General features: G+C 60.2%; 3 protein-coding genes across 5 annotated transcripts; 2 read left to right on the plus strand and 1 right to left on the minus strand.

Moving 5' to 3' along the window:
* The first annotated feature begins 1,784 nt into the window (after nt 1–1,784).
* Nucleotides 1,785–3,139, plus strand: SCGB1C1 (secretoglobin family 1C member 1). Its single transcript, XM_024748511.1, has 3 exons — nt 1,785–1,836; nt 2,446–2,644; nt 3,106–3,139. The coding sequence occupies exons 1-3, from the start codon at nt 1,785–1,787 to the stop codon at nt 3,137–3,139; spliced, it is 285 nt and encodes a 94-aa protein (XP_024604279.1).
* A 1,648-nt stretch (nt 3,140–4,787) lies between these two features.
* Nucleotides 4,788–7,556, plus strand: CIMAP1A (ciliary microtubule associated protein 1A). Of its 2 annotated transcripts, XM_024749420.1 has the most exons (6): nt 4,788–4,896; nt 5,067–5,267; nt 5,747–5,848; nt 5,992–6,113; nt 7,004–7,144; nt 7,467–7,556. In XM_024749420.1, the coding sequence occupies exons 1-6, from the start codon at nt 4,788–4,790 to the stop codon at nt 7,554–7,556; spliced, it is 765 nt and encodes a 254-aa protein (XP_024605188.1). The 2 variants fall into 2 exon arrangements, with proteins under 2 accessions (XP_024605188.1, XP_024605190.1); XM_024749422.1 differs by lacking the exon at nt 7,004–7,144.
* Nucleotides 7,557–9,019: 1,463 nt separating this feature from the next.
* On the minus strand, nt 9,020–14,722 carry BET1L (Bet1 golgi vesicular membrane trafficking protein like). 2 transcript variants are annotated; one of them, XM_024749193.1, is made up of 4 exons: nt 14,105–14,722; nt 11,837–11,928; nt 11,539–11,595; nt 9,020–11,412 (listed from the first exon to the last, which is right to left on the minus strand). In XM_024749193.1, exons 1-4 carry the CDS (start codon nt 14,133–14,135, stop codon nt 11,245–11,247), a joined length of 348 nt encoding a protein of 115 aa, XP_024604961.1. In that variant the 5' UTR covers nt 14,136–14,722; the 3' UTR covers nt 9,020–11,244. The 2 variants fall into 2 exon arrangements, with proteins under 2 accessions (XP_024604961.1, XP_024604962.1); XM_024749194.1 differs by having other exon boundaries at nt 13,143–14,722.
* Nucleotides 14,723–14,762: the final 40 nt, after the last annotated feature.

The following is a 14,762-nucleotide window of genomic DNA, read 5'->3' on the forward strand; positions in this document are numbered from 1 at the left end:
TGAGATTCTCGAGAGAGTCGGCTTAACCAGCCAGGAGCCGGCATCCAGTGCCCTGTTGCTAGGGAGTGACCCTGACACAGCTCACTTCATTCTTAAATCAAAACAACTTTTCTTCCCAAAAAAACTGATTTTGGTCTTGGTCATAAAACTACTGGTGGATTAAAACAACTTCACTCAAGTCATAAAAAAGTGCATTTGAAATCATATCAAACCAACACACAGCACTCTGGAGACTGGGAGAAAAGTGCAGAGGAAGGGGAATAAATGCTGGGCGGACGGTCTCCACTGGGGCCGGAGGGATTCAGAAGGGCAGATATCCAGGCCCTGCCCCCGGAACCCTGCTTCCATGGGTCTGGACTATGTCACAGCCCAGGGACAGCGCCTTTAAACATCTCTCCAGGTGGCCCAGCAAGCAGCCAGAGGACCACTAAGTTAAAGAAGATGATGTGGGTCCATCAAAGCATAATCAGAGCAAGGCCTGTCCCACTGACCAGAACCCCCTGGGCCTTTGGGGACGGGGAGGGGCTCAAATTTGCCGAAAGCAGTCTCACTCATGAAGCCACATTATTTTGTTACAGATGACCTCATTACACGTTATTTCTCCTATATTCTTGGAATTGTGAGCAGAAGTAGGTTATATCACCCATGGATTTCATTTCATGTTAGCAAAGGGGACTACAGACTATTTGTTATAAACAGACACTCAAGTGGATGAGAAGCTCTGAGTGCTCAGAGGATACAGGACAAGGGTCTGTGGTCTGTGACACACTCAGGGACAGCTAGGGGCAAGTGAGGGGCAGGGTGACAAGCAGAGGCAGGGTAACCAATCTGGACAAGGTTGGTCTGGAGGTGTCAGTACTGAATGAGGAGCCCTCGGGGGCCAGGTAGGGCCTGAAACCCTGGATCCTCACAGGGACCCTGTGGAGAGTGGGCCTGTCCTGCAGGATGCCATTGGCCACCAGGTGGCAGCATGGGACAGGAGAAGAGGGCCCACGGCATAAGCGCCAGACTGCAGCACTGCTCTAGGGGCCGTCTAGTTATGGGCCCAGGTGTTGCAGCCCCCTTTCTCCATCATAGCACTGGACTGTCTCCCCCAGATCCTAGACTTCCCCAGGCTGGATGACCACAGAAGGAAGCTGAGTCAGACTGCAGCCCCTCCTCACTTCCGGCAAGTGACTGTAATCCCACCAGGTCCCAGAGATGGCCCAGCTCCTCACCCCTCAGTCACTCTCAGGCCCACCCTCCATCCCCTGGAGGCTGCTGCCCACTTCGGGCCTCCCGTGGCCCTGGGCCCATCTCCTACCGCCCAGATCTGCAGACCCCAGGAAGTCCCCCACCCCTGCCCCAGTGGAGACCTCCAGGCTGTCTCAGGGATCAGAGCCCAGCGCTGGCCCACAAAGCATGCTGAGTGGAGGGGGGATTCCTACCCCAGAAGAAAGGCCTGGGCCTAGCCCAAGAGCCTGCCACTCTCAGCCACAAGCCAAGCGAGGCTAGAGGCTCTCAGCATCCCCAGCCACACCACCCTTCCTTGCTGACCAGGCTCCCGTCGCCCCCTTACCTCTGTCCACTCACCCCAAACGTTTGCCAAGCACCCCTCACACAGCACCCCAGGCCCCTTGCTGCTCGGCAACCACTGCTGGGCAGGGGGAGAGGACACACCCTCGGCTGCCCCACCACTGCTCGCACTGGCTGGGTCTGATGGGCAGGTCGGACCCGCCCCCAGGACAGGTGCCTGTGAGGCGTAAAGCAGGCCCAGGCAGTCCTGAGGAGCCTGCATGTCCACCATGAAGGGGGGTGGCGCCCTCCTGCTAGTGGCGCTCTCCTTGCTCGGCACCCGTGCTGAGTCTGTGCGCTGACAGGTGCTTCCAGCACATTCGGGGGGCTGGTGTCGGGGAAAATGGGCGGGAACGTGGGAAGCTAGAAATCCAGGCACTGGGCCCCGCAGTGATTGGTGCCCACCTTCCCAGGCACCCCAACCCACCTCCATCACAGAACACAGATGTGGACAATGACCCTGTTGCCCTTGGCGACCCCAGTCCCCAGGCAACCCTACCCCAACCCCAGCCCAGCTCAACCTCTCTCCCAGCCCCTATGTCACCACCAAGCCCAATGTCACCAACCCAGCCCAGCCCAGGCTGACCCTGACCCTGATCCAAGCTCCAGGTCAGCCAACCTCACACGGAGGGGAAATTCCCACTGAGTCAGAGGCTTGGCTTTCCTTCCTCAGTGACGCTAGGGAACCCAGAGCAGAAAGAGGCCGCTGAGGTTAGGGTGACGGGAGGGGTCTGCGGGCAGGTGGAGCTGAGGGATGTTTTGGAGGAAGATCTGGGGCAGGTGAGGGGGACATTGATGGGGAAGGTCTGGAGACCGCTGAGGTTAGAGGTGGGAGGTCTGGGTGTGGAGCTGGAAGGAGTCCTGACCTGGCCTCATCTCATCCCAACACAGGACTGGCCACGGGGAAGGACAACAACGAGTTTTTCATCGACTTCCTGCAAACGCTGCTGGTGGGATCTGCAGAGGAGCTCTGTGAGGGGCCCCTGGGCAAGTACGACGTCAGTACAGATGCCAAGGCAGCGGTAACCAAGCTCAAGTCCTGCACACATGGCCTGCAGCCCATGCACAAGGCGGAGCTGGTCAAGCTGCTGGTACCGTGGCCAGGGTGGCACCCCACTCCCTAAAGGCCTGCAGCCCTAGCAGGACCCACAGTCCTACTCCTCAGGCCCTCCACCAAATGCCATAGCACCTCATCACCCACCCAGTGCAGCAACCCCGTACCCCAGCACCCCACAGACACCCTGACCTGCCTCAGCCAGCAGGGGTGGACATCCCAGACCTCATTGCCTGCAGAGCAGCCCTCAGCCTCCCCCTACATGCACATACATGCATACGCACACGCTCACACCTGACACACACACAAATGCAAACACACATGTGCACACCCCGCTTCCCCAGCTGCTGGAAGGGGGCCTGCTGCCATGTCCAGAGCCCACCATCCCCCCAGAGGCTGGCCCGGGCCTGTTTGCCTGATGGAGCCGTGGCTCTCTAGTTACTCATCACCGGGCACGGGAACCCCAGGCCTCTTGGCCCACACGTGTCTGCCTTCCGGGTGCAAGTGCTGGGCAGTCAGGACGATGCCTAGTGGACCCCAGATGTGGCTCCAAGCAGCCGTAGGGCCAGCCGCACAGGCAACCATGACGACGACACCCCTTCCACTTCCCTGTGCATGAATTTATCCTCAAGCCATCCAATCAACAAAGCCTCCTGCAGCTCAGCCTCCGGCTCCTGTCTCTCCCCACCCTCAGGCACACAACGACAGGCTCACACATAGGATCATGTGAGCGGAGCACACACGTATAAGTAACCCCACACAGAGGGCAGACCCACCAACAGAAATCCAGGCAGACGCCCTGGTAGGCAGGTGGGCAAAGCAAGACAGACAGATAGGCGAGACATGTAGATGCAGGGAGGCATCAGGACACAAGAAGGCCTGCGGAGGCAGAGGTCGGGGGCAGGGGCTCAGAGCGGGGGAGGGCAAAGAGCCGCAGAGAGAGGAAGTGGCCAGGGCTGGGGCAAGAGGCTGGCTGCTGGCGCTCTGCATCTGAAGGTTATCACTTTGAGACAATAAATGTGCACAGCACACATGACACGGGCCCAGGGGATGAGAAGTCACCCAAGGAAAGAGACGGGGCCCCAGCCGGAGCCCCAAGAAGGACATGCTGACGAGGACACCCAGGGTCCGACGGGCGGGCACAGCCAGCGTGATGCAGGAGGGAGAGCAGGGTCAGGGAAAGGGCCCTCGGCAGAGCAGCAGCTTCCGATGCCAACTCCCGCCCCCACCCCAAACCAGGGCAGCCCTACTGCACCCTGGATCCCAGCATCCCCAACAGCCAGAGCCTTCTTGTGCCTCAGTCTCCCCAGCTCAGTCCTTCCCCGGGGGCAGGACTGAGGAGGTTCAGCTCTGCCCCTGAGGACCTTACTCCTCGGCCACTCGGACTCTGGATCCCATGGCCTCACTGTCCTAGTCCAGGACCTAGTTGTCCCCTTCCTGCCCTCTGCGCCTCTGGCCTGCACCCTGCAACAGGGAGCAAAGACCCGGTCCCGAGCCAGGCATGGGCGGGGGGGCGGGTTCCACGGGCTGAGGTCATTGTCTCCATCACACGGACAGTGATCTAGAACCCACCACCCCACAGAGCCACATTCTAGAGCTCAGGGGCCGGGCCCCTTCCCCAATTCTCGAAGGCCCCAGGGGGAGAGGAGAGAGAGGGAGAGGCCTTCCTCGCCATGCTCCTTTTCTGGGACTCCCTGGCACCAAGGCCGGTGCGACGGGATTGCCTCTGAGAAGGCTCGGTCCATAGGTTGCTCTGAGCATTGCTCCTGGACTAAGGAGGTGAGGGCCCCTCCAGAGCAGACCCCTGCTCAGCCCACGGCACAGTCTCATCCCAGGAGTTCCCCACGTTTGCCCACTGCTCCTTGCCCAGTCACGTCCAGGGTCCTCTGAGCGGGAAGCACCTGCGCAGACCCCCTCAGAGCCACTGTGGGGTGGCCCGAGAGCGCTGAAAGAGACATGGGCTTATCCACGAGGCTCCGAGGCTCCTCCCCTTGCGGGGGGACGGGTTGGTGTGGCAGAATCTCCCACTGCTCTGAAGTCTGGGCCTCAACTCGAGACCCCACTGAGGAGGCTGTGGCCTGCAGTTCTGCCCCTCAGTGGGGGCAGAGGCAGTGATGGGGGTGGAGTGCCCAGGCCTCCTAGCACCTTGTCACCCTTCCATCCGTGGACAGAGCCAGGCATGGCGGAGGAGGTATGGGTGGGCACCTGGAGGCCCCATCGCCCCCGGGGACCCATCATGGCCCTCTACAGCAGCCCCGGACCCAAGTACCTGATTCCACCCACCACAGGTAAGCGCTTGGGAGCCTGGGAGGGGGCAGGAGCCAGGTCTGCGGGGAGCCCAGGGATGGCCAGGGCTCATCCCTGACTCCCAGCCCATCAACCCCTCTGGGGTCAATGGGGGGTCTGGGGGAGAAGGGCAGGGTCTGGCTCCAAGCTGCTCAGAGCCCCTGCCCCACAGGCTTTGTGAAGCACACGCCCGACAAGCGGCGTGCACCGGCCTACAGCTTCCACGGGGCCCCCACGCTCCTGGCAGAGAACTGCTCCCCGGGGCCCCGCTACAGCGTGAACCCCAAGATACTGAGGACTGGCAAGGACATCGGCCCCGCCTACTCCATCCTGGGGCGCTACTGCACTAAGACCACGCTGACCCCCGGCCCTGGTGACGGACTCTGGCCCAGCCCCAGCCCCGCTCCGCCCAACCCTGCTGGTGGCCACTGCAGGCCTGGCAGGGCCAGGGTGTGAGGGGTACAGCCATCCTCACCCTCCTGACCCACCTTTCTCCTCATGAAAGGATATCATCAGGCCTGGAGGTGGAGCTGTGACCCCACTGCAGCCTCTGAGACCCTAGTGCCCTACTCTGACCTGGGCCTTCCTTGGCCAAAGTCACCGCACCAGGCCCAAGTCAGACTCGCCCTCCTTCTCAAAGCAGCCCCTGCCTCCCCCCAGCCCCTGCAGCCAGCATTTCCATCGTGGACACCCATGCACAATCCCGGTCACCACTCACTGGGGCCCAGAGGCCCCAGGCCTGCGACGTCGCAGGTCTTCCTAGAACCGCCCGAGCAGGCCCAGGCACCTGTTTGCATCTGCTGGATGGTCCTCCCCGTCCCAGCACCCACACCATTCCTCCCCCACCCGCAGGCCACTACTTTCCAGAGAAATCTACCAAGCATGTGTTCGACTCGGCGCCCAGCCACTCCATTTCTGCCCGAACCAAGACCTTCCGAGTGGACAGCACCCCAGGTCCGCCACAGCCCCGATGGCCCGTGGCTGACCGGGTCGAGGATCCCGGGCAGGGCGGGTGAGGGGGGCTGGCCTGATGGGGGTGGAGGCTCTGGGCACAGGATTCCGTCCAGCCTGAGACTCGGCACTTGCACCCCCGACAGGCCCCGCTGCCTACATGCTGCCCGTGGTGATGGGGCCCCACACTGTCGGCAAGGCCTCCCAGCCTGCCTTCTCCATCAAGGGCCGCAGCAAGCTGGGCAGCTTCAGCGACGACCTGTACAAGGCAAGGGTCACCCGGCTCGGGCAGAGCACTGCTTACCCCCTAGAGAGACGGCCCATCGGGCCCCTTCCCCCAGAACCTAGGACCCACCAGCCTGACCCCCATCCTCCTGAAGCCTCTCAGCTCCTTCATCCTCTCAGCTCCTTCATCCTCTTGGAGCCTGCCACACGTCTGTCCCCACCCCCACTGGTTTACATCCCAGAGGTGAGGAGGGGCAGACAGTGGAGGAGGAGGAAGAGGCCGAGGCTCGGCATGGAGACCGATGGTGCTGAGAAGAGACGAACACCTCAACACCCAGTGTGTGGGTGCTGCCTGAGTGGGGTGCTGCCTGAGGAGTGGGGTGCTGCCTGAGTGGGGTGCTGCCTGAGGGGCGAGGAGCAGTGTGAGGCACGGTGGCATGCAGGAAGCAGCTGACAAGAGGAGAAAAATAAGCTGGGACATATTTGGGGGAGGAGGGTTCTGGCTGCAGAAACAGCCAGTGCAAAGGCCCTGAGGTGCCTGTGTACCCGGGAGCTTGGGGAGCCTGGGGAGACTGGGGAGACTGGCAAGGTGGCCTCACAGCACCGCTGACCTCACCAGCCCAAGGCCCTTGAGTCCGCAACTAGGAAGAGTCCTCTCTCACACACATTCATGGAAGGGACAAGTCTGGGGCTGGCACAGACTGGGGTGTCATTGCCACGGCAAGGCTGAAGGGAAGGTGACATCCCACACAGAGAAGGGCCCCGCAGCACTGGGGTACTGTCACATGGTGTGGCCATCGTTTGGAGACAGAAGAGTCCCCTGACACACACAGTGACTTGGGGCCTGAAACCCAGTGTCTGATGCCAGCCCCTGCCCTCTGGGGTCGCACGCCCTGGCAGGCCGAGCCTGTGTGAGCCTCTTTCACCTCCCAGACCCCAGGTCCCGCAGCCTACCGCCAGACCGATGTCCAGGTGACCAAGTTCAAGGCTCCACAGTACACCATGGCTGCCCGAGTGGAGCCCCCGGGGGACAAGACCCTCAAGCCAGGACCAGGAGCCCACAGCCCTGAGAAGGTCTGGCAAGAGCACGGCCCGGAGGGGTGGGGTGGGGACGGGCCTGTAAGCCTGCAAGGGTCACGGGGGCCAGGCACCATCAGAACACTGTGCGTTCCAGCACCAGCCTTCCCCAGTCAGCAGGCTCTGTGTCCCCAGTGTCCCCAAACACTGGTGACGGTGAGCGCTGCCGAGTGTCACCACACACCAGGCTCTGAGAGGGGCTTCCTGCTGGTCACCTTGGCCGGGGGATTAGCGGGTACAGCAGCCCCGGCCCCAGTGAGGGCAGAGCCTGCAGGGCGGGGGCGGGGGTGCCGGCCCCTCACAGCCTCTCCTCTCCCAGGTGACAGTGACCAAGCCCTGCGCCCCGATCGTCACCTTTGGCATCAAGCATTCTGACTACATGACACCCCTGGTCGTGGACGTGGAATAGCCCTGGCCCCGCCCCACCCGTCACGCTAAGCCTCTGCACATCATGTCCCCCCAACAACAGACTCCCTGAGCTGAGGGCTTTGGGCGGCTCCTCTACCAGCTGGGCTGCAGCCGGCCTGGCCCTGCAGGGCAGAGCACGCTTGCTCGGACAGTTGTGACCAGCTCTTTTTTCTATGCTTTCCCATTTGCTAAATGTGTTTCCTGCTGTGCCCAGATACACAATAAATCACGGATTCCGTTAGCGATGGTTTGCCTTGAGGGAGGATTAACGTTTTCCAGAAAGAGGCCCCCACAGGCGATCATGCCAGCCCATGTCAGGTCCCACCCTAGCTACCAGGGCCTGGGCTCTGAGCAGAGAGGAGGGCTCAGGAGCATCAGACGCTGCTATGCCTGCCCTTCTGATTCTGCCTTGAGCGCTGCCCTCCGCGCCTTGCTGTATCCTCCAAAGACGGTCACACCTGCATTCGTCCCTTCCCATGTGGTCCTCTCCCTGTGTGACTGCCTCTCCCCTGCTGAGATGGCGTCTGTGTCCCTCCCCTGGAATCTAGAGCCTGTGACCGTCCTGAATAAAGTGATGCTATGTGACTTCTGAAGCCAGGCCATGCAACATACAAAGAAAACAGCTTCTGCCTGGCCGTCCCTCTTCTCTTTGCTCACCGTCACACCAGCCACCATGTTGTAAGGAAGCTCAACACATGGCAACACAGTGAACCCAGCTGGGCCCCCAGCTCACACCAGCAATGACCTATGGACGTGTGTGAGCCTTCAGCAAGTGGCAGTGCCAGTCTCTTGTCTCCAAACGGAGACCTTAACATCGCAGAGACAACTGTCTCCACTCTGTCTCAAACTCCAGCAGTAACCGTGAGACATAAACTATTCCTGCAACTTTAAGTGACTACATTTGAAGGTGATCTGTTAAACATCAAAGATAATACGGGAAGCATAAGCTCTTTGCAGGGAAGGGGGTGTCTGAGCTGTGATGAAGAGGGGCATTTCCAGAGGATGCCCTGGAGTCCAAGGCCAGCCTTGAGGAATGAAGTCTAACCTTCACCCTAGCCCTGGGCAGGCAGCCCTGTCACCCCCGTGGGACCGCGGGCTGCAGCTGCACTAAGCATAGCACAGCTGCTGACCCTCCCTCAGCTGTGACAGTGTCAGGCTACTTGTCCTAAACACCTCACCTGCATCCCTTTAATCCTGAAGAGGTAATGCTATCATCTTCCCCACCTGAGTCACAGAAACTCGCGCAAAGGAAGGTCCAGCGACAGGAAGCGGTGAGCTCACGTCCGCCCGCCTGAGGGGATGAGTGAGGAGGGGAGAAGGGACCCAGGAGAAGGAAAGCAGCAGAGTCCAGACCATTGGTGCCCACGGCCAGTTTACGGAGCAGAGTCAGTGCCAGACAAAGCTATCTGAAGCCCCCAAGGAAATGAAAACACCAAAGGCTATGGGTTTACTTCATCACGAAGCTCTTTATTCCAAATTTTTATTGCTAAATGTGTTGTCCATGAATTATGGGATAGAACCTGGCAGTTCATCCTCACCTGGCACAGAGGGAGGCTCCAAGTCCTTCTGTTTTATGGTCTCCGGGATCAACCTCGGCAAACCCCACTTACCCACAGGATTAGGTGCTCAGTGTACAGGGCTGAGCAGGGAAGGCCCCACAGGAAACCCTGCCGACACAGCGGCAGCAGGGGTGCCATGCTTCCTTCAGGAATTCACCTAACACGATGAGAGTAGGAAGCAAGAAAGTAAACCAGAAAGAAACTAGAGCCCAGACCCCCAAATAGCTGGAAGGGCTGCAAAGAGCCGTGGAGGTGGAGAAGTGGGGAGGCACAGACGGAGACCTGAGGAGAGAACACAGCAGCCGGGGTGCCACCCTGAAGGCAAAGTCTAAATTCCTGGCTGCCTTGGCAAGACAAGGGGGCACACCACATAAAAGCATCTGCGGGGGGAAGGCTGCCACGGCTGAGCCACGTTCTCAGGAAGCAAGGTTAGCAGGCCCAGACAAGGTGGGGGCCGCGGACCTCAGGTCTGGGCGCATCTGCAGGGCCTGCGGCAACCAGAGGGAGACACTGCCTGAGCAGCTGTTGAGCCTGGTGACCGGAGAACAAAGGCCCGCGACAAGGTTCAGTGTGAGACGAGAAGCAGGCGAAGCCAAAGCCGCAGCGCACAGGGCGCTGAGGGTCAAGGCAGGGCCAGAGACCTGCGAAGGAACGTCCAGGAGGACAGGGAAACAGCCAAGCCCCAGAGACACGGAGACAAGCAAGGCAGTCTCACCGGGGGAGACACAAGCACACACTGGACGAGACGGCGCACTCAGGTCGCAGGTACAGTGGAAGGGAGGGCACCAAGGCAAGCGTGCGAGCTGAAGCCAGCCTGCTGGGCGGAGGACGAGGGCAGGCGCAGCAGCGGCACCAGAGGCGCGGTGCCCGGGGCCAGAGACCAGCAATGTGGGGCAGCAGATGCGGCTGGCGCGCGTGACCGCGCGTGGCACGAGCGTGCGGGGAGGCGGACGGTGAGCCAGTAGCCCTCAGGGAGTAAGGGGGGCTGACTAGGAAACCAGAAGGTCGAACAAGGGTAGGGAAGGACACAGCCGGTGACTCGTTTCTTACAAGTGTTTCTTGTGAAGACAAGGATACTGAGGTCTCAGTGGGGTAAGAAGCCACTGGTCTGGCTCGGCCTGTGGTTCAGTTCGAGGTTCGAGTGAGCAGGGGACTGACCGAGTGGGCGCTGAGGGCCCAGGGAGAGGTGGGCAAACACCACAGTGGAAGGGCCAGGCTTGGTGGGAACTGCTCGCTGACCCTCAGAAACTGACCTACAGGTCCTATGAAGAGCCCTTACTTGGAAGCCTCCATCTATACCCACGAAAGTCCCTCCTCACACCCTGCCTGACTCTGAAATGCCAGATGGACTTGTTTCCAGAGATCTGGTCTCCTGGAAGTAGATCTCTGGTGCTCTGGGTAGATCTTGAATCGTGAGAAAGTATCACTTTCTGCACCTGGATACATGGCCGGGAGATCACCAGAATGTGAGCCCCATGCTTTCAGCGAAGGCTGCAGTTCCCAACTCCATCCACAACCCCTGCCCTTCCCTGAGGGTCGGGCTTCAGTTGTGGGACTGGAAGGCAGGAAGAGGCCTCTCGGCAGGACCCTTGACTTCCACTGGTCCACGGATGCCCAGCGGCTCTGGGCAGGAGCAACTGCCATCTCTGGGTTGAGAACACTCGGCTGAAGGTGACAGCGATGATCTGAGGTTCACCGCCACACCCCCTTCCCACGTCAGCTCCAAGCATCTCAAATACCAGACGTGGCCTTATCCAGACAAGAACAGCGTAGAAGAGCCTTGAGATGTTCAGAAACTCGAGGGCCAGGGGAAGAGCTGCTGTTCACAGGTGACCGTGTCCAGGATTCCCAGCTGCTCTGCTTGGACCTTACTCTGCTGGGGCTTCTAGCACCCAAGGTGGCAGAGGAAGTGGGCCTTGGCTACCCCATGAAGATGGGCCCCTTGCACACATGGGACCAGCTAACACAAGCTCACTGGGTCAGAGGCTCCCAGCCACACAGGAACAAGATTCCTAAGCCACAATCGTCGTTTCAAAGGAGTATTTTGTCGTTAAGTTCTCTGGCCCAGGACGCCAGGCAGAGGCGGACCATGCTTGCCCGAGGCACCCGCAGAAGCCAGCTCCCACTGGCTCACGTCCTTGGCCTCGACAGGAGGTAGGAGAGGATGAAGAAGACCACGATCAGGCCCACGGCCATACCACACAGAAGCTTCCGGTTGTCTCGCCCAGACCGTGCCATTGTGGAAAAGCGCTTCACGCTCCCTGTGAGGAGGCCCGTCACACTCGTGAAATCTGTGTCCTGAGGAAGGAATCCCATCATCGTCACACAGGGGCAGCGACCCCACAACACACACACATGTGGGGGCTGCACAGCAGGCGGTGGGGAGCAGAGGTGACCGTGACACTCGCAAAACACGGGCCTTACCATGCCGCCCAGGCTCTGGTTCTGGTCTTCCACGTCCCTATCAATGTCCAGGGCCAGCTGGTCAGAACACAGAAGAGGCAGGGTCAGGCCAGGACAAACACAGCGGACAGCACCTGACCCCCAGCAAGACCAGCAGAGGTCAGGAGATCCAAATGCCACCTGGGCCGCACACAAGTGAGTGTGCCACAGATGGGACAAGGATGATGGAACTACCTGAAACCCTTCCAGGTCTTCACCCTCCCTCCGATACCCCCTCCAGGATGCTAGGTGGAGGCAAAAGGAGAGGACCACCACTGACCGATTTGAGCCTGGTGACCTTGGAGGCCAGGCTGTCAGCCATCCGCTTGTTCTCCCGGTCTAGAATCTCCTCCACAGCGCCGGAGCTCTGAGCTGCAAGCAAAGACAGAGGTTGAGGGCATGCATCCACCCACGAGCATCCCCTGGACGCCTGCACCTCAGCCCTTTGTGGCCTCAGGGCTCTCACTCCAATCCCATCTGGCCCAGTCGGGTGTCCGGAGGTACTGGGCCCTCCTGAGTCTACTGAATAGGTCCCGCCCTAACCCAGGATCCAACACGTGGACTCCACACACAAGACAGGCTGTATAAACAAGTGTGCGTGAGCACATGTTCTGTGTACTCATGCAGGCTGGGATGCGTAGGCACCTCCAAAGGGCTCAGTCCAACCAGCACTTCCTGACATTCTGTGACAGAACCTGTACCATCCCTCCATGGATATCACCAGCGACGTACACAGAACCTGTTCTCAGAGAAAACCAGTGAACTCTGGTAAAGCCTTAGGAAAGCCTTAGTAACAAAGGTTGAGACTGATCCCAAGAGCAGGGCCTAGGTCTGCTCACTTCTGCACCCCACACAGGGCCTTGTATGACACCCAGAGCATGGTGTTTGCTGAGACCTGGCCCACGACAGGGGCTGGGCTTGGTGATTTAAAATTACCATCCTATCGGGTGGATGACAACTGCCTCCCCCAAAGTTCAGAGTGCATATTTGCCTTGGCCCAGATACATCAATGAGACTTATCTAATAGGAGCACAGCCCTAAGAACCACGAATGTGTACAGACCCCAAAATTAGAGGCGTTAGCGTCCTACCAACCCCTTGTATCCATTAATTCCTTAAAGGTCACAACAGCCCAGCGAAACAAGCATCAGCATTCCACTTGGCAAATGAGAAGAGGGGCTCCCGGGGGGCAAGTGGGGCACCCTGAGCCCGAGTCCGTACGCGGCCTGCTTGGGCCCTCTCATCACGCGCAGCCCCCACTCCGAGGGGGCTAGCCTCCGGGACCCGTCGACCAGGCGGCCCGGCCGAGGTCCCGGACAGAACCATCTCGCAGGGGTGGGGACTGCGGGCCTCCGGACCCCGCAACTTCACGGAGCAGCTGGGTAGGAGCGCCCACAGGGCCCCAGGGACTCCTCCACCGCGCTGCTGCCTGCAGCCCGGCCTCCCTGCCCCGTCGCCGCCCGCCCCCAGGGTCTCCCGGACGAGGCCACTCAGCGGGACGGGGGGCAGGCAAAGGCGGCTCCTGCGGGCAGCGGCGTCGGTTCCAGCGGGCCCCGCCGCCATCCGCCTCGGCTCTCCCGCACTCACCCCGAGCCCAGTCCGCCATCCCGTACAGCTCCGACCCGGGGATCCGTCTCCGGCTCGGCTACAACCTCCTCTGACGTGGCACACTCGCGGGAAGTGGCTTCCGGTCCCGCCCCTTCCGCCTCAGGCCCTCCGACTTCCGGCCGAGGTCCGGGCCGCGGGGGTGCGGCAGTGGGAAAGGAAGGATCTGACGTTTCTTCCACAGCTTGGCTTGGGGATGGGGCGAGCCCTTTGCTTTTGGGACCCCTGGGTGGTTAGTGTCAATTAGGGTGCCGACAAACACTCCCGCAACCATTCCCGCCTAAGGCAGCTTCAGGTCCTAACTGTGAAGAGAGCTCACGGGCCCTTTCCCAGGCGAGAGAGGCTCCTCGCCGCGACCCCGCCCGGGTCCTGAGGCCCGACCCGGCCCGCCCGGCTGCGGTGCGGCTAAGAAGCGGACTCGGTGCGAAGGCCGGCTCCAGTTACTGCCGACGGAACGAAGTGGAGATCAGTGCCTAGAAAGTGCCTGGAACCAGCGAGCAGTGCAGAAGTCGCAGGGGTGAAGCACTCCGAAAAAAACAAGAAACCAAGAAGAGGAGTGGGAGCGTAAGGGGAGTGGGGACGGTAGGAGCCAGTGCTTCTTGACTTTGCACCTGGGCACTGACAAGGGGCCTGACACAAAGTAGATACTCAACAAAGCCTTCTTGCCCAGTGGATGGACTATAAGTTACCACCCAACGTAATGGAGCATTTGCTGTGTGTCATTTAGTCCGCCTGACAATCCACTGAAATGGGAACTTTTATCATCTCTGCTTTTCAAGTTGTAAACTGAGTCCAGGCCAGACCAACAGGTGTGCCTGCTTAAACAGCAAGGAAGTCACCGCACATGACCAGGCTTTGCCTTCATCCTGACCTCCCCTCCCCACTCTCCCCTTTCTCTCAGCCACAACAATGACGTTTCTATCTCCCACCACGGCCATTCCCACCTTTGCACTGGCCACTCCTTCTACCTTCCATGACCTTCTTTCAGATCCTTTCCTGGTTCACTTCTTACCAACCGGTCTCAGCAAAAATGGCACTTCTTCAGGTCTCCCTGCAGTCCATCAAGCCCCTTTTCTTATTCGATCACAACACTATGCCTAAAGTCGTCTCGTTTGCCCGTTTTTCTTGGTCTTCACCTCTGGCACATAAGCTGCACGAAGGCAAGGACCTTTGGGTCCTGTTCACCCGCATCCCGGCTCCTCGCATGCAGTAGGCACTCAAACGCCTGGTTAGAAACCAAGTGGTCCCAGGGTTGCAAAATCCTTTCCACCTCGGCTTTCTCCTGGACATCTCATTCGTTCTGTGCATCAAGAGGAGTGTTGGTGTTCGTGTGATGGAAGGGTGGGGGGCTGAGGTCCTCTCCTACAGGGAATTCCGGCCCAAGAAGCGAGGCTCGCCGCTCGGTTCAGGGGCGATTCGGGCCCAGAGGTCGGACGATCACCGAGTCGGATCTTGAAGCCCAAGTTCACTTGGCGGCAAAGCCTTTGGGTCCTAGAGGGGGGGCTGTTCCAGGGCTCGCCACTTTAAGGCGCGCGCAGCCCAGACTACGCCGCGCACACCCTGTCCCGGCCTTCTCCGCGCGCCCCCCAGGCCCCGCCCCGC

The sequence above is a fragment of the Neophocaena asiaeorientalis genome, unplaced genomic scaffold (assembly GCF_003031525.2).
Source record: "Neophocaena asiaeorientalis asiaeorientalis breed wild unplaced genomic scaffold, Neophocaena_asiaeorientalis_V1.1 scaffold43, whole genome shotgun sequence".
NCBI lineage: Eukaryota > Metazoa > Chordata > Mammalia > Artiodactyla > Phocoenidae > Neophocaena > Neophocaena asiaeorientalis.